The following is a 17,550-nucleotide window of genomic DNA, read 5'->3' as shown; positions in this document are numbered from 1 at the left end:
TAAATGAGCCCCTTTAACAAATAATCGAACAAGATATCCCGGTCTAGGAAAATATCAATAAGGTTCTGACGCCCTACTAGCGTTCTCGGGATGCCGTGTTGACCGACCACCGGTTGTGGCTTACTCCCGCCAAGAGCCGCACTACTATACTTAGACCCCATAGTTACTACGTTTTGTTAAAAATACCAGCGCAGGAATGTAAATCAAATCATTCGCTGCTCCTGACTCTTAAAGTCATATTGAACAATCTCAATGTCTTAATGGTCATGACATTTTAAACCACTCATCTTGATCAGGTGCAGTCTAAATACTATCCAGAGGGGATGTTAAGAGGGACCATACTATGGTATTTTCTGCTTTTTTTTGGGATTAACTTGGATTTTAGAACCGTTTAGTACAGGTGAAGGGAAATGATAGACAGAAAAAAAAAGAATATGAGTAATGCAAGTGTCGATTTAATAATTCAAAGGTTAGGCCTCCCGTTTCACTAGTGCCACGGGCGGAATATAGTGGTATCGTCCTCGGCAAACATAATACAACACTGCAATGATCAAGAGCCCACCATACATGACCACGCACCAGTTCATGGTGTCCGGCTCGACCGTCGAAGTAAGCGGGAAAAAGGCGAACACGAACACTGGGAGTAAAAAGCATAATGCACCGATGTTGATGGCCATTCCGAATCGACCGAGTGTCCATCTATGAGGTGGAAGTTGTTCGCCCCGAATACGTTTCAGGAGGACGCATGCAATTGTAATGATGTATGAGGACATCATCGCCCCAATGGTGAGGGTGACAATGGCGAGGAGCGCCGTTGAAGAGCCGATGTTGATGAGAGACAATGCAACCGTCACTGCAAGAGAAACCATCACAGCATTCAATGGAATATTCCAGCTAGGATTGACCTGACTCTATTAGTGCTGTCATTCTAAAAAAAAATATAAAAGAATACTTACATATCCAAAAAAGTCAGAAAATGGAAGGCCGCGATCTCGCGCAAAAGACCATAATTGCCGGGATGCCGTTGCCACTTCTGTGATTGTGCTCGCCGTCAGGGTAAGTACCAAAATGGCCGTCATGGTGTTCGTTCCTGGCAAACTTTCTGTTGCGTTATAGAAAACTTGAATGAATGGATAACCCGTTGCAGATGCAAGGATATCGTCGATATCTCCTAGTGTGAAGCAGACCGTGACTAACATAAGAAAGCCAGAGGCGCTATTGACGCAAACCGAAGTGATCATTGCTTTAGGAAGGGTCTCAGAAGCGTCTTTGATTTCTTCCGCTGTAATATGGTCAGCAATTGCTTTTGCCGGCTTGCGGAAAGAGAAGACCTACACATATGCACTGCACAGTCGTATCCAAGTAATGCGGTGATAGTGGTCGAAAAACCAACGAGCGTTGCTGTTCCGACGCTGTCCCAAGCACCACCATTATTGAATTCGGTGAAGACTTGTTTCGCGCTACGCCGAGGACCAAGCACCCATAGTGGTATGATGATTGCGAATAGTCCGCAAACGTGTAGAATAAGAATTAATACCTCCACAAAGGGCAAACGCTTCGCCAGAAAAGTGTTGAACACGATAGAAAACAAGGTGATGGCAATAACCAGCAAGGTCCCTTGCCATGGTTGAGCATCATATTCCGGATGATTGAGAACAATCAAGCCTTGTATGATCGTTCCAGCAAGATAAGCAATAGATACAATGGCGCACTGCCAGCCCATAGCACATAACCAGCCTGTGCATAATTAGCGCCAATGTAGCAAGATGGCAGTGATTAGACGTTGTAAGTTACCCGTCATGTAGCTAAGGAACTTCTGGCAGCTAGGAGGAGCAAATTCAGACACCCAATGATATTGTCCACCAGAGGTAGGTGCCCTAAAAAGTCAGAACAGATGCAGAATGTAGAATCCATCACGTTTATGGTAGACTCACATAGATGCCATCTCCGCCAAACTCAGAAACACCAACAGGAACCCGGAAGCAACAATGAGGAAACCCCAGATGAGACCAGCAGTTCCTCCATCTGTCAGACCTTGTTCCAAAAGACTGGACTGTCAGTAAATTAACTGTGAATTAAGTCGGTAGTAAAGGATGACATACGTCAAAACGACCTCCCATGTGGCGATCAATGTGCAGCCAAATCCCACGATCGAAACGTATCGGAAGTTACGCTAGATAGTCAGCTTTTTTTCGATTTATATATCAGGGAGTGAGGAAATCACATACCCGCAACACCTGGTTTCTTCCCAATGCACTCATGTCGGCCTGGTCAGCCAAGGTGCCTCGCCATTTGGGGGCGACAACACCTCTGGACGGGATATCATCGGTCGCAGTCATAGTGACGACTGAAGCGTCTTTGTTCCAGTCCATATCCAACTATCAACCGCAAATCCGTCGAGGATTGGGAGAAGGGAAAACACAAATAATGGCAAGTCACATTAGTATAAGAATGTTTCATTCCAAAAGGTCGAATATTCTCCGACCCCCACGAGTGGAAATCTACAGACGGCATCTAGCCGATGGTGGAGTATTCAATATTCATCTGAAATTATATTATAGGCAGGTGAAAGAGAGACTTTGTCGCGCAGGATGAACTAAGGGATGGTTGCATGTTAGCGTAAACTAGGGCTTCGTGTTGATTGTGACTCCACCGGGATTGTTATTGCCACAGTCCATCAACATCTTGGCGAGTTTGGTGGAGACGCGGACGAAACTCCTTGCATGAGACCCCGACTGCCATGAAGGTTGATTCTCAATTGCGGGTGATGATGGTAATAGTGGGCGTTTGATTGGAATTGGAATTTCTTTCTGACCTCACCTCTCCATCGCCATCATGTTTCTCATCCCCCTGATCCTCCTCTTCATCGCATGCTACCTTATCTATCACAATGTTATAGACCCTTACTTTCTCTCCTCGCTATCTTCTATTCCAAATGCTCATCCCACCTCGCCACTTTCCAGCTGGTGGATCAACCGTCAACGTAACAATGGCACAGAAGTCCTCGCCATATACGCCCTCCACCAGAAGCATGGCCCAATTGTTCGCCTCGGCCCTAAGGAGCTGAGCGTCAATTCTCTTCATGGTCTCAAAGTCATCTATACGGGCGCATTTGAGAAACATAGTTTTTATAATGAGGCGTTTGTCAACTTCCAAACAGAAAACATGGTTGGAATGGTGCACAATGCGCCACATGCTCATCAAAAGCGCATGCTGAGCAAAATCTATTCAAAGTCGTCCCTGTGTGAGTCCAAGGATCTGCATGACATCTCAAAAGCCATGTTATGGGATCGAATAATGCCTGTCCTGAAGATTGCAGGAGATAGTGGAGAAGCGCTGAATGTTCTACCCCTATTTCAAGCTCTTGGGATGGATTTCACTTCGTCTTTCCTTTTTGGATTAAGACAAGGGACGAAATATGTTTTCAATCTTCCCGAATGGGAGGTGTGGCTGGAGGAGTACGAGCGATTCAAGTACTTGAGTCGGGAAGATCGGTATATGGGATTTATTGAGAGCTGGTGTCTAGGGTTATGTGAGCGTACAGAGGCGTCCATGGAACAGGATGTTTGCAAAGATGAGGCCGCAGGAAAGCTTCCATTTACTAACCCAGTTGTCTATGAGCAGCTCTACAACAGTCTCATCAATCAAAAAGAGCATGACCCTCGTCCCGTGAAGCTGGCAACTGCGTCAGAACTGTTGGACCATCTTGTTGCAGGCCACGAAACAACTGGGATCACGGTCACATATATGATGTGGGAGTTGTCGCAGCATCCAGAGTTGCAGGCGGAGCTACGAAAGGAACTGCTTACTTTATCTCCATCTCTTCAGTGGAAAAACGCAGATCGAGAACAATCCATTCCCCCTGCTTCCGCAGTTGATGAAATCCCCCTTCTAGATGCGATGGTGCGCGAGACTCTCCGTCTTCATTCGCCAGCCCCGGCCCAACTTCCACGTATCACCCCGAACGCAGAGGGGGGCACTTCATTGCACGGATATGACAATATTCCCGGTGGGGTGAGGGTGAGTTCTACCTCTTATTCCTTGCACCGCATTAGCGAGGTCTACCCATGTCCAATGGAATGGCTGCCCCGACGATGGCTCGAGGCAGGGGACAAGATCCATGACATGAGACGTTTGTTTTGGCCATTTGGAAGTGGAGGACGCATGTGTCTAGGGAGCAACTTTGCATTACAAGGTATGTTTATCTCCATATCTTCAATATGAAAGAAGGGAACTAATTGTTTAGAAATCAAATTGGTAATGGCGGCTGTTTATTCCAATTACACCACTAGCATTGTGGATGATGAGGGCATCGAGCAGGACTATGCTTTCATTGCTCGACCACGGGGACGAAAACTTATGCTAAGATTTACCGCGGTCGGTGAATGAGAAATGATGTTATACTGAAGATAACGTGGAAAAGAACATCGCAAACTGGGTGACGCATTCAAGAAGTCTGGGAGACCAATAGGCCAAATTCTAAAGGATTTATCTGATATTACTGTTGAAAATGAAAATTGGGGTTAAATTTCTTGAAGCCTAGTGATATTATGTGCGCTCACTTCAAGCCTATCGAAACTTTCTGTGATCAGAACCAGACGGTATAGAAAAACTGGTCCAGGATCAGTCGCGCAGAAAGCTTTCTTCGAAAGGATAGTGAGTCAGTAGCTCATAGCCTGTCGCAGTCACTAGTAGCTGGTTCTCCAGCTTGATGCCATCTTTACCGCCGACTTCACCAATGTAGGCCTCGACGCATAACACCATACCGGCTTCTAGCTTGCCTTCGACGCCGCACGACTCCAGGTCCTCGGGATAGCGAATACTCGGGTACTCGTCGCACAGACCTACACCGTGAAACATGCAGCCATAACGTTGTGCACGACAGCTTTCAGGAAGACGATGGGCGTTCTGTGTCATCTCTGTGAAGCCTACCCCGGGCCTGACCATTTGGGCGTTAGTTGTGATATGTTCATGTGCGATACGATAAAGGCGTTTCTGTTCTGCTGTAGGCTCGAGATCGCCACAGATCCAGGTACGTGATATATCGACACAAATTCCATAGACGCCGATGAGGTCGGTATCAAAAGAGACGAGATCCCCATCTTGAAGAACGCGTGGCCCACACTCCTGATACCAAGGGTTGGTACGTGGTCCGGAACTCAGAAGACGAGACTCGATCCATTCGCCACCGCGACGAATGTTGCCAGCGTGTAGAGCAGCCCAGACATCGTTTTCAGTTGCACCACTCCGCATGGCCTGACGCATTTCATCAATCGCAGCCTCGCACGAGGCGATTGCACAACGCATAGCACGGATCTCGTCTGGGCCTTTGATCATTCGCGCGTGTTCAGTGACTTCCTGTCCACTACAAACCTCTATGCCTTGTGCCTCAATGGCACGTAGGCCCGCTATCTCAATGCGGTCCACAGCCAGCCGGCGGTTGTTACCGGCATGATTTTTGAGAAGTTCATTCACTTGTATAGAAAATTGACCGGCATGCTCTTCCGTCCGGTCTCCACATTCAAAGTAGAAGAACGAGGCACCGATGCGTCTTTCTTTTATTAAGGGCAGATGCTTGGACAGATGGCCGCAACCATGAAAATCCCACAATACCATATAACCACTGGCTGCAATAAAGCAGGCGCGGGCAGGGTTATGGGTTGTCCAAAGTTGCATATTCGTACTATCAGTGGCATAGCGAATGTTCAATGGGTCAAACAACAAAATCGCGCCTAACTTTCGTTGGACCAATTGATCTTGGATACGTTTCAAGCGATATTCTCGCATTCGCGTTAAATTGGGCGGCTGTAAACCCAGTTCCTTCCATTCTGCGAAGGCTAGTGGAGTTGGCCCGATCTCTACTCTGTCATTGTCGCTATAGGAGCCATCGGGTTTCAAAGGCGCGCTGCTGGAATGCGACTGAGTGGGGTCAATTCGGCGAGACTCGAAAAGGATAGAGAAGGGTGACTCCGGTTGGGTTGTTGCTGTCTGCATTTGGGAAAAATCGATTTCACATTCTTTACGCCATTTGCATGTGCAAGGCACGAGTTTATTGAATGTGGTCTTTTCTTGTCGTCCAGAATACGGCAATAGATGTATACGATCAACTTATGTGATTAGATAAATTGAGGGTAATAATATGGGATGAAAGAGAAAATATTAATTAAAACGGACAGCAAGGTCTATCTTATAATTGCCCGTGTATCTCAATGCGCAAACCTCTTGGGTCCACAACGCTGCTTTCGTACAACAATTGGATTAGGGTTAACTCATGTGGGGTCGAAGCAACCTTCACCGATAGCTTGCCCCGTATTGCAATGGCGAATCTTGTAATCTGCAATCATTTGACGAGAGTTGGTAATGGATCGCTTCTGGTTCAAACCAGGTCTTCATATTTTCAAATCAAATTGATTGGCTTAAAGACATGTGCTGCCAATGAACAGCGGGTTTATGATCTCTTTTCAGCCGTGATCATTTGGCCTTGTATGGATCACATGACCGGGCTTCACCTTAGAGGAGTATAAATTTCCCCTTGAGGATTGGCCAATGATAGGCTGGCAATGGTAGAATGTAATGGTTTTAAGAAGATGAGCTAGTAACTATCTCGCATGATGTAACTCAGATGTATGTTGGTGCAGGGAAGAGATCTGCTGGCACACAACATGCATCCAAAGTACGTTATAATCGATCAATCAATCAAATTATCTAATTGGAAAACATTGACTTGATCCAATAGAATTGCAGGTGCAAATGGATAGCAGGAATAGCAGAAGAGTCTTAAAAGGAGACCAGAAGTCCCAAACAAGAATAAGAAGTGCACAAAAGAGACATGATATGAAAAATGAGGAACTTCTTCACAAAATCAATTTCCATCGATAGATTTAGTATGATATTCGTACGTTCTATATTTGATGACTGAGGAAAGGACGTTCTTGTTTTGAGTGGCTCCTTTCTCTTTTTTTAAAAAAAAAGAAAAAAAAATGAATCTAAAGGGGAAGGAGGTCAATCGCACTTTCCAACTTTTGGAATTAAACGAGAGCCGCGTGGCAAAATGTAAACATTCAAAGGATCTTCTGCAATGTCGTAAATGTTTTCATCACCTCACATACGACTAGGACTACGATCTCTTGTCTTCGTGGCAGTATCCAAATTACTTGGCAGAGATTTATCGGAATACGAGTGCTGTCTAGCATCACATACATTTGGAAGAGAATTGAAATTGTGTTTGCAAAGCGGAGGGTAGCAGGCCCTTTGAGGAATGCGCCAATACTTTCCGTTTCAGATAAGACGAGTCAAACTTGAGATCAAGGCGTCATTGGTAGAAGAGCGTTGGTTCGAGCCTGCAGCAGCACAATAGAAGACAGGAATGTTGTAGAAAGGATAATGTGATTGGAGGGGCCTTTTGGATCTTTCCCACCGATCTCAACGCATAGTCAAGTGGAGCTTCAGTCCAGGCTATCCCTAAAGCTCAAGACGAACAAATCGTCAATTATGCCCTGGGCAGTCTTCTCGAAACCATTGCCTTCCATGTTCCAAGCAAGGGCCAGGAATGGATCTGTGCACGCAGATGTCTTGACTTCGTTCCAAAAGTTGCGAAACACTCCCTCTGGTGCCCGATTATTGATATTCCTGGATGAAAATCAGCTCCTCTGAAAGAACTCCCTCTCCGCTAGAAATTCTTGGAAGGACAACAATCATGTTTTGTAGATCTTCGTGGGGCTGAAGAGTCATTCTTCTGGCAGATAAATACGACGACAAGGTTGAGCTGAGAAATATTGAAAGATTCTGGCTCGACCAACTCAATACATGAAGTTACTCAGGTAATAGCCTTGGGCAAGTGATGCATGTCAGCCGCCTCGTAAAATGGAAGTATGTTATGTTATCTGAGAAGGTCAATAACATTTTCTCAGGATGGCGAATGCTAATTGCTGCCTAGGAATGGTTCCCCGGTCTTTTATGCCAAACCCAAAGTATAAGAAATCCGCGATTTGACACAGAATGGGAGAGACAAGGAGTTGGTACTTTACACCTATGTGTTCCTATCACATGGGTGCGGCAGGAAATCAGCTGGCAGGTTTTCTTTCTGCACCACGCCCGTGATGCAGAACACTCTCTGAATTATGAAGTTTTAGGCATAGTCGCTACAGATATATGTGCCAGATTCTTCAATTGCCTAACAACACTCGTATTGAGGGATATATCTCCTATTGGAGCATCCAACAACACCAGGGGGATCTTTCAAAGTGGCTAGTCTACCAGGAATGACAGGCAGAGTCTAGTTCATTTCTTCTCGAAGAGTACACCATCAAGTTCGTCTTTGACAAACGCATTACTGGGGAACGCGAGGCACATCGAGTGATGGGTCCCAATAGTCCTGGGCAGAAACAAAACGCAAAAGCCCTGGATATGATTTCCAATACACTACCGTTCCACCTCGGCTGCCTCACCACGATTGGTTACCGACTGCTATACATTGTTCCACAACGGATTTTGTGGAACGGCACTGTCTTCATGATAGTTATTACCACAACAACACGCCCGATGGACTCTACGCTCCCCTCTTAGCTACCTAGCTGTACTTAGAGTATGAATGGCCTTGCCCATACGCTTGTTCCACAACGTACTACATTGATGAGGGTTTGCCTACTAGGCAGGTAGTACCTGCTCAAAGTATCATATCCACTTCAAGTTCTTGATAACTTAAGAATGAATATGCTTTCAATTGGTAGTGTATATGCGTTCTATGAGCGCCTGTGACACTTCTATGCAAAAGTGCCTTCTAATTCAAGACTGGAAATTCATGCTATAGCCACCAGTATTAGGGTCCTGTACAAACTTAAAGTTATCGGTTGAAAGACCAAATGGCTTGAGAAGGCCATTTCCAAGCTAAAACATACGCAAGTTAGCCAATATACACTCACACGAAGATTCCCAAGAAACTCACGTCTTTCATCTTCGACATCATCTCTCCCATTTCTTTCTCCTTGGCCACATTCAGACGCTCGGGTAACTCACGAAGAGCCCGCTGCACAATGCGCTTCTCTTCCGCAGGTAATATATCCATAGTAGCCAGGAATTGGTAGTCCTCCAAGGAGCCCTGCAAATTTGCCCAGCCACCCAGTTGAGACTTAGCCTTTGCCCGACGCATCAATGCCTTTGCCCGGATACGGTTGACGTTGGTTCGTTGTTCATCCTGTTCCTTCAGACGCTTCAATTGCGTTTCCTCCGATTCGTCATCATCGCCAGATATCTCAACCACCTCTTCACTAGCTTGTGAGCGAGTCATTTGCTTCGAAGCTTCGCTCGATTCCTTCTTGGTTTTGTCCTGGGAGGTAGGCGGAATGATCTTATCTAGACGCTCGATTGAGGCAGTTGCTGACTCCACCGCGGCCTTCCAGTCTTCTAACTTCAGGTAACAAGCGGCAATATTGCTGCGGAGCACGGCAACGTCGTAGTCTAGGTAATTGGGACAGGAGGATAGGGCTCGGTCATAGCAAGAGATAGCTTGGTCGTAGCATTTCGAGCCAAAAAGCTGATTGGCTTCGACCTTTATTTCGTGCGCTTCTTTCAGCAGCCTCTGTTGATTTGAACCTCCAATAAGCCACCGTTCTCACACCTTCATGATCAGGTGGTCAAGTCAACTCACTTGTTCCTCTTCGGCTGGAAATCGCGCATCGTGGAAGATATCCTCATCATCACTATCCCCAGCCTTATCTGCTGAAGTCTTCTCCACTGGATTTCCTTGTCTGGGCAGGGAATCGCTGTTGCTCGTCATTTTGTGCGAAATGCGAAGCGCAGGGAAGTTGGAGGCGGTCGATCACGGGGATGTCCGATAAGCTCGCCCCGCGTCTTATCAACAAACGAAATGCCCGCAACGGTGGGACTCATTCCATTTGCATTCCCTTCAATTCAGATCAAACTACGTTGTACAGCATGGCGCAGGGCAAAGAGTGAGTTGAACTCATTCTATGACATTGTTTGGACATTCAATTGACGCAGAAAATAGTCTTCCCCGTATCCGGGCATGTCTATTCGATATGGATGGCTTGCTCATCGATTCCGAGGACAAGTACACCTTGATCACGAACGAGGTATTGGAGATGTATGGCAAGCCGAAACTCCCCTGGTCAATCAAGGCGCAGCTTCAAGGGCGCCCCCAGCCTGAGGTACGTATCGTCCCGCATATATCCCCGGTTAAACAGCTACAGGCGACAATTAACCATTCCACATTAGGCTAGCAAAATCTTTCATGACTGGGCTAAACTCCCCATTACCCCGGAGGAGATGGTTACAAAGCAAGCCTCGCTACAGCAAAAATATTTCCCGCAGTGCTCGCCCTTGCCAGGTGTCCCTGCTCTGCTGTCCAATCTTGTGTCAACGCAATCCACAAGCCAGCCCGTTCACATTGCATTGGCGACCTCGTCTAACAGCAAAAACTTCAAATTAAAATCAGGCCATTTAACAGATCTCTTCAAGGCATTCCCTGAAGCACACCGTGTTCTAGGTGACGACCCTCGTATCGGAAAGGGTAGAGGCAAACCCTTACCCGACATCTATCTTCTAGCCTTGGAGACTATCAACGAAGACCTCCGAAGTAAAGGCGAGGTAGAAATCAAGCCTGAAGAATGTCTCGTCTTCGAGGACGCTGTTCCAGGCGTTGAGGCTGGTCGTCGCGCTGGTATGCAGGTTGTTTGGGTTCCTCATCCAGGTCTTCTGGAGGCGTACAATGGTCGCGAGGATGAGGTGCTAGCTGGTCGGACGGGGGAGCATAAGGAAGATGAAAAGACTTCATCGGAGAAGGAAGCTGAAGAGTTGCAGTCTTGGCGTGTGCAGGGTGCTGGAAATCCCGGCACTATTGGTGATGGATTTGGTGTGCTCTACTCTACTTTGGAAGAATTCCCATATGCGCGATATGGTATTCAACTACCCTAGTTAGACCTGTTCTTTCAGCATATGCATACTGGACTAGATCATAAATCATACTGCACATTCAATTTAGGGTCAGATAAGCTGGCGCGAGGGAATATAGATTCTCACTGCGAATGAACTCAGATGAACTGAATGTCCAGGTGCGGGGACTAATGCTTGCATAGAAGTATGTAGTCTGTGTCCTCATAATAAATCGAATAGCTTTTCTTGAAAACTAGTAATATTCGTTGATTTGTGTGCTAGGTATCACTCCACTATTGCGGTTTTGATAAAGAAAACCCGGTACCCCGTCAAACGCACCAACTTGGTCATAAATCCTTTAGTAACTGACAGATCATGAAACAAAATTTAAACATTGAACGCCTCCTTCCTCCCAGTGGGTTTTATCTGTCTACCTCATCACTTACCATATCCTCTCGTTATTGAACATCATGAGGCACGAGCCCTTTTTGTGGGGCCGTGAGAAATGCGCTCGTCCTCGGAGATTTCTTGAGCTTCGTGCTTCAAGCTAGCAGGCGAAGGACTGGTGTCTTCGTCCTTCACAATATCTTCACGTTCCTTGGCCATAGCAACTTTTCCGGCCTTAATTTGGACCGCTTTCCGGTTGTTGAGGCGTTTGTTGGACTTGCGACCACCCAAAGCACTAGGTGGGTTCTCCGCGAGATGTATGGTCGTATGTGGGTAAACGGCAGATTTGCAAAGGCACTTGGATCTCTTGAGTGCGGCAAGAACTGCGATGAAACGATCTCCGAATGTCGCGTATTGCTTCTTGGCACTTCGGATACCGATGTGCTTCTTGCAGCTATTCTGGGCCGTGACGATGGTCTCCTGAGAAAAGGGAAAAGTCAGACGTCAGTTCGTACATGGTGGTCTAGCTATGAAGGAGGGTTGTTTACCAGAAGTGTCCAGCTCCCCCACTCGAGTTGCTCCGCAGCTTCAATTTTGTTTATAAAGGTTGACCATTGAGACTTTTTTGCCTTGCTGTCTTGGGCGATACTGATATCCTTCATGGCCATGATTATGAGTGTGACGAGTAATTGCTTCTCCACTGAAGTGATTGGAATCGTCTCATCTTCGTCGTTTTCACGGAGCGTATCATGTTGCGTGCGAATGGCCTCGGCTCGGGATGTAAAGAGCAGCGGACAACGACGTTTGCCATTGATCTGCAGTTGCTGGATATCGCCCCATGTCATCCCCATTATTTCCTCAGGTGGAATCTCAGATTCTGAAAACTCCTTTTCGTCGATTGAAGCTTCACGATGAATTCTGTTGTTGGGCTTCGTATCTGTGGTATCCTTCGCCTTTGGGGGATTCTGTCTTCCACGCCGACCTTTGGCGCAAGTTGTCCCGACAGTCTTTATAGGACTTGTATCAGGAGTGATGAGGCCTGTAGAATGGAGGTCCGCGTCCAGTGCAGGAAGTGAGCTGCGAGATGTTGCCGAAAGTGCGTCCGGATCCATGGGGTGAGAACGGGCAGCCGTTGTATTGAATTCAGGGCGAGGAAGCGTAGAGGCCATTTTTGCAGCAGGGAAATCGCCAAAGGGCGTGTCGAGGCCATTCGCAGCACTTTCGACTAGAGATACGGGAGCAGAGGAGATATCAGAGGCGGGACTTATCGGGCCGTCCAGCATATTCATGACGTTCAAGCCACCCCTAGGAGGTTCGCCGTTGAGGCTGCCAAAAGTTTCATCGAGCTTCGAATCGCAGATGGGGAGGTTAGCCCACGCAGGGACAGAGGACTCGATGAGGGAATGATTTGAAGAATGATAGTCATCAGAGGAGCTGCTTGGCCCGAATGTCGTGCATTGTGCGAGGAAAACGTTGTATTCTTCCTCGGAGACGGAGCTTTCATGGACTGGCGGAACAGGGCGAACAAAATGGCCAAACGCTTCTCTCATCTGGAAACTCTGATCGAATGGCATGAAAGTATCGAGGGTAGACATCCAAGGCTCGCAAATTCTCTGTCTATTGGTAGCGCCCATTTGGTAGCCAGCGCCGTGCTCCATGGTACTGTCAAGCTCGCAAGTGAGCTGGCATCCACAGCAAGATATTTGGGAGGAAATCGGTGGAGACGAAAGCGATACAGTTTGTTGAGACGGAATAGCAGAGGATTCAGAAGAAGAGACGAATGTCACCTCGATTGAATACAAGAATGAGAAGAGACAGATGGGAAGGGAAATGTGAAAATGGGAGAAGTAGTTACGGCACAGACAGAAGCAGAAGAAAGTGTGAAGCCGAAGGGTGATTGGGTGGTCTTACTTGAGATAGGAGTTGGACAAGAGAAGCCGACCCCAACTGGACTGGATTTATAGAAGACATACTTGTGTTCGAGACTGCCTCTCTCTCAAATATGCTCATATTCAACTGGCAGCACTGGTATTGAGAGTGTATCAAATTGTGGAGAGAAGAGGTTGGCATCGGAGAAGGCATTGATGGTTCACTAATTGAATTGGCCAATCATATTGCGAGAATTCCAATTAAGCACTCAAATAGGAGGCTGGGAAAGGGAAAGAACGATTGTCGAGTGAGTCACGGGAGGCGCCTTTCTATTTTGATTTTGCCGAATACGTCGATCATTCACAGTTGGCCTTTCCGAAAAAGGAAAATCATGGGGGCGTAGGGCTGTCAATGAATGTTCCAGTGAATATATGAAGTCATAATAGCCTCCCAGTCACGCGTCAATAGAATTGTTCAATTTAATGAGTGTCTCCTGGAACAATGCTTGTTGTGACTATCAAGTCTCGATCGAAGGATCAGGCACACTCTCGTCTTCTGCCAAAAATGGCATAGACCAGACTTTGAGGCTATTCTCACCCCAATTGCCACTATTCGTAGAATCATAGTCTTCATCATCCTGGGTTTGTGGGCGCTGGCCAGAGCATGTCGCTACCACAGTCCCCATGGGATGGAAAACGGCTCCCGTAACAGTATCTGAAATAGAAAAATGAGCTTCATGTACATAGCAAGGAAAGACAGGCTGCCCTTTAGATAGACAAGGCTTACCATTGTGGACTCGGTACTCCGTATCGGGATCTTGACTACCGACAGTATACGCCGGGTCTTTCCACACCCTCATAAAGCCATCCGTACCTCCAGCCCAAATCTCATGGGAACCATCATTGCCAGAGGGTACAATATCAATATTCATTCGTTGATTCGTAAAGGCTTTTCGACCACGGAGATATCCAACCATCTGGCCAGTAACTCGAATGTCGTATACCAGAATGCCATCGCTCTTGCGCTCAGCAATATACAGATATCTCCCACATGGGCTCCACAACAGTTGGCTTATTCCCTTGCCGCCAATGTCCCGATTGGCCTCGGTTTTGGCAATATTAAATGTACCCAGACTCTCACCATCGCCGTTTGAGCTATACAATCCGACATTCCGCGTGAATGTTCCAGCGGCGAGGATTCCGTCACCGGTAGGATTACTAGCCATGGCGGATACGATACCTTTCATGCCAATTCCCCCACCGACAATCTGCTTTTTCTTGCTGGGGATGGTTGGCATCCAAGAGATAGGCCCGTCAGTTCCGGGGCGTGAGACATCGAAGAGGCAGATAAGAGAGTCTGACCCGGTGACAAAGTGAGTCCCGCCCATTGTCTGAGGATAGATGATGGAGTGAGGAGTGATAAAAGCCTCCGTGGTTGGGTTAACCAATGAGTAGCTTGCTACATTGGTTGGTGCCAGGGCAGACGACAACCGAATTGGATGGTCTCGAACAGAAGAGAGAAGCAAAGTGGTTGATGGGTCTTGCAGGTTGAAGTACGGATAGATTGCTGTGGCATATGTTGGCTCAGTAGATGGGAGTGTCGAATATGAAGAGAGCTCATGAGGTGAAGAAGTTTCGAGCAAGTCTGGTGGTCTGGGAAATGAGTTAATTATACCTTGATTTGTTGCACTTGGCTAATGACTACTCCTTACAAAATATGAGTTCGAATATGATGATCTGCTGAGTCTGTGATGAGACTGGTACCATCTGGAGTCCTAGAACATTGACAAGCTTATTAGACTAGTCAAGAATGGGGAATGTGAGAATATGAATCATCGTCGGCGTCAATTCATGGGCATGAATCTGTGGGCAGAGTAGACTGAGCAAGGCATATAGCTGGTAGCAAGATGCCCTCTCTTTTTTCGAATTGTATATCTTACCATTGTACGCTTTTGAAATGGTTCTCGCTAAGAGATGTTGAAGCCACGCATTGTGGCTCATCCTTGGCCATTATACCGGGCAGACGAGACTGAGCTTCCTGTCGCTAGCCATATGAATCCCAGATATGCGATGTGTGAGAAACTATATATGCTCACGCTCTCAACTTAACTTGGATTCACACTGTCATAAAGAATAATAATCAAAATTGGGACCAAGCACAATCATAGAATCCCCCAAGAACTGAGTATGTATATTGACTAGCTGTACTCTCTCCGTTGTAAATGGAGCTCTCGACGATCGTCGCGGTGTCTCGGCCCGCGGAAAAACCCTCTCCGCAAACGCCGCAAATCTTATCGGCACCGCGCCTCGAAGGTTGTTGTTTCTTAAGGCGCTGCGGCATTTGAACATTCTCCGATCGTCATGTTCGCGCCCAAGACCTCCGCTCCATCAGCTGGTGGCCTCACCATTAACACAAACTCGACCAATTCTCTCTTGTAAGTGATACTCGCAACTCCTAACCTGTCTGTCGATGCGACCCATGCCTCTGCTTCGCGATGTAGCTCTTCAAGCTTCATCATGGCCCAAACTATCATTTGCCATAGCCAGGGACTAGCGACCAAAGCTTAACGGATCGTCATCCCTGTTTGTACCAGCTAGGCGATGATGATCCAGTGTACGGGTCGCAGGGGTAAACTGGACCTTCTCAATCGGGGACTCTTTGAAAGCTAACAAGCTTGATTCTTTTGACTACAGTGGCAATAATACCCAAAATACTTCTACTTCTACACTCGGCGGTGGTAATACTGGAGGTGGTCTCTTCGGAAACACAGCTTCGACCCAGAATAAACCAGCTGGAGGGTTATTTGGAGGTGGAAATACAGCGCAATCGCAAAACACCGGGTCCAGCATGTTTTCAGGCTTGGGAAACACGCAGCAAAATAGCACGGCTGGTACTGGAGGAAGTTTGTTCGGAAAACCCGCGACTACGACGACCACACAGCCCGCGTCGGGGGGCCTTTTTGGTACTGCTGGTGCCGGTACTGGTACTGGTGCTGGCACCACGCAGGCTGGATCGACAGGAGGCGGCCTGTTCGGTGGTGCATCCAACACTACCGCTGCACCAGCAGCTAACACAGGAGGTGGACTATTCGGCGGTGCGTCCAGTACTAACCCTACACCAGCTGGGAATACAGGCGGTGGACTGTTCGGTGGTGCAGCGAGTACCTCTACAACCCAGGCGGGCACAACAGGAGGGGGGTCTATTTGGTGGTGGCTTAGGCTCGACGACACAAACCCAGGCCAAGCCAACTCTCGGTCTTGGCACATCAACTACTGGAGGTGGTGGACTCTTGTAAGTTAAACCATTTGCTTGTCGGTCTGAAAACAGCTTTCTAACCCTGGTCAATATAGTGGTGGCGGCAGCGGTGGTGCTACTCAAAACACCCAGCAACAACAACCTCCTCAGAAGCCGACTCTTTCACTCTTTGGAAATCCCGGCACGACACAAGGTACCCAGCAACCTTTACAACAAAGTGTGGCCACCGGAACAGTCGCACCTGGAGTGACACTGAACCTCGACGAGCTTCTGCCTACAACCAAGTTCGAGAGCTGCGCCGAGCAAGTACGAAAGGGAATTGAAAACATCGATAACTATATTCTCGAACAAATGAAATTATGTAATGAGGTTTCCGATATGCTCCCGACGATCGAGTCGCAGGGTTCGACGATCCCCAATGACGTGGACTTTGTACAAAGCAAGTTGGAGACGATCCAACACGCACTAGAGAATGATGCGGAAGATATTGACCAATTGCGCGGACTTGTTACAAGGGATGCGGCCGAGGCCCAGGTCGCATTCCGAGCTATCGACACCCTCAAATTGCCTTTGCAGTATCAATCCGCTGGTGGAAACGGATGGTGGTCTCAAGACCAAAAGGTTCCAGACCGACGATCTACTCGCAAGAATACCCTTGCTCTTCCCGACGACGTGGAGGCCGATCCTGCCACTGCTACCGCTGTCCATGGCGTGCCTGTGAACCTAGTGGACTATTTCTCTCAACGCTCAGATGAGATGGGCGGTGTGCTCAACCGCTACAAGGGCAATCTGAAGGAGATCGAAGACCATCTTCACGGTGTGGAGCTTACCTTGAACCGCCAGATCAGCGAATTCGTCAGCTCTCGATCTCGCGATAGCGCTGGCCCTCGGAACCCTCAGTCTACGGTCAACGACTTGGCCGCTGTCCTGGGTGACGTCGAAGCAGGAATTCTTGGAGTCGCCAACCGGTTGGGTGGTGTGTCAGAGCAAGTGCAGGAGGTCACTCTCGGTCCATTGGCTAATGGAGAGGGCAGACTTGGACTGTAATGTCCTAGGGGTGTTGATCAATTATGTACACTAATGCAATGAGCGGTTTTTTTTTAAAAAAAAAAAAAATAAAAAAAATAAAAATAAAAAAAAGCATGAAAC

General features: G+C 47.5%; 8 protein-coding genes across 8 annotated transcripts; 3 read left to right on the top strand and 5 right to left on the bottom strand.

Moving 5' to 3' along the window:
* Positions 1–470: 470 nt before the first annotated feature.
* N7469_007543 (uncharacterized protein) lies at positions 471–2,372 on the bottom strand (the record flags this gene model as incomplete). The annotated part of the gene is made up of 7 exons (XM_056646461.1): positions 471–905; positions 957–1,282; positions 1,336–1,737; positions 1,795–1,877; positions 1,935–2,048; positions 2,103–2,173; positions 2,229–2,372. 7 exons carry the CDS (start codon positions 2,370–2,372, stop codon positions 471–473), a joined length of 1,575 nt encoding a protein of 524 aa, XP_056499902.1.
* A 463-nt stretch (positions 2,373–2,835) lies between these two features.
* Positions 2,836–4,389, top strand: N7469_007542 (cytochrome P450; the record flags this gene model as incomplete). Its single annotated transcript, XM_056646460.1, has 2 exons — positions 2,836–4,195; positions 4,247–4,389. The coding sequence occupies 2 exons, from the start codon at positions 2,836–2,838 to the stop codon at positions 4,387–4,389; spliced, it is 1,503 nt and encodes a 500-aa protein (XP_056499901.1).
* A 234-nt stretch (positions 4,390–4,623) lies between these two features.
* N7469_007541 (M24 family metallopeptidase) lies at positions 4,624–5,994 on the bottom strand (the record flags this gene model as incomplete). Its single annotated transcript, XM_056646459.1, has 1 exon — positions 4,624–5,994. The coding sequence occupies one exon, from the start codon at positions 5,992–5,994 to the stop codon at positions 4,624–4,626; it is 1,371 nt and encodes a 456-aa protein (XP_056499900.1).
* A 2,790-nt stretch (positions 5,995–8,784) lies between these two features.
* On the bottom strand, positions 8,785–9,775 carry N7469_007540 (uncharacterized protein; the record flags this gene model as incomplete). Its single annotated transcript, XM_056646458.1, has 3 exons — positions 8,785–8,886; positions 8,945–9,577; positions 9,647–9,775. 3 exons carry the CDS (start codon positions 9,773–9,775, stop codon positions 8,785–8,787), a joined length of 864 nt encoding a protein of 287 aa, XP_056499899.1.
* A 158-nt stretch (positions 9,776–9,933) lies between these two features.
* On the top strand, positions 9,934–10,932 carry N7469_007539 (haloacid dehalogenase superfamily protein; the record flags this gene model as incomplete). The annotated part of the gene is made up of 3 exons (XM_056646457.1): positions 9,934–9,950; positions 10,007–10,166; positions 10,234–10,932. The coding sequence occupies 3 exons, from the start codon at positions 9,934–9,936 to the stop codon at positions 10,930–10,932; spliced, it is 876 nt and encodes a 291-aa protein (XP_056499898.1).
* Positions 10,933–11,358: 426 nt separating this feature from the next.
* On the bottom strand, positions 11,359–12,935 carry N7469_007538 (uncharacterized protein; the record flags this gene model as incomplete). The annotated part of the gene is made up of 2 exons (XM_056646456.1): positions 11,359–11,757; positions 11,826–12,935. 2 exons carry the CDS (start codon positions 12,933–12,935, stop codon positions 11,359–11,361), a joined length of 1,509 nt encoding a protein of 502 aa, XP_056499897.1.
* A 728-nt stretch (positions 12,936–13,663) lies between these two features.
* N7469_007537 (uncharacterized protein) lies at positions 13,664–14,919 on the bottom strand (the record flags this gene model as incomplete). The annotated part of the gene is made up of 3 exons (XM_056646455.1): positions 13,664–13,860; positions 13,933–14,798; positions 14,858–14,919. Coding segments are annotated over 3 exons (1,125 nt in total), but the record flags the coding sequence as incomplete, so codon positions are not given.
* A 587-nt stretch (positions 14,920–15,506) lies between these two features.
* Positions 15,507–17,448, top strand: N7469_007536 (nucleoporin FG repeat-containing protein; the record flags this gene model as incomplete). Its single annotated transcript, XM_056646454.1, has 4 exons — positions 15,507–15,580; positions 15,840–16,306; positions 16,365–16,437; positions 16,497–17,448. 4 exons carry the CDS (start codon positions 15,507–15,509, stop codon positions 17,446–17,448), a joined length of 1,566 nt encoding a protein of 521 aa, XP_056499895.1.
* Positions 17,449–17,550: the final 102 nt, after the last annotated feature.

The sequence above is a fragment of the Penicillium citrinum genome (assembly GCF_028827155.1).
Source record: "Penicillium citrinum strain IBT 23319 chromosome Unknown utg000006l:1.0-3011923.0:1.0-3012962.0, whole genome shotgun sequence".
Taxonomy (NCBI): domain Eukaryota; kingdom Fungi; phylum Ascomycota; class Eurotiomycetes; order Eurotiales; family Aspergillaceae; genus Penicillium; species Penicillium citrinum.
Note: the sequence above shows the minus strand (reverse complement) of the source record. Positions and strands in the feature narration are given on the sequence as shown.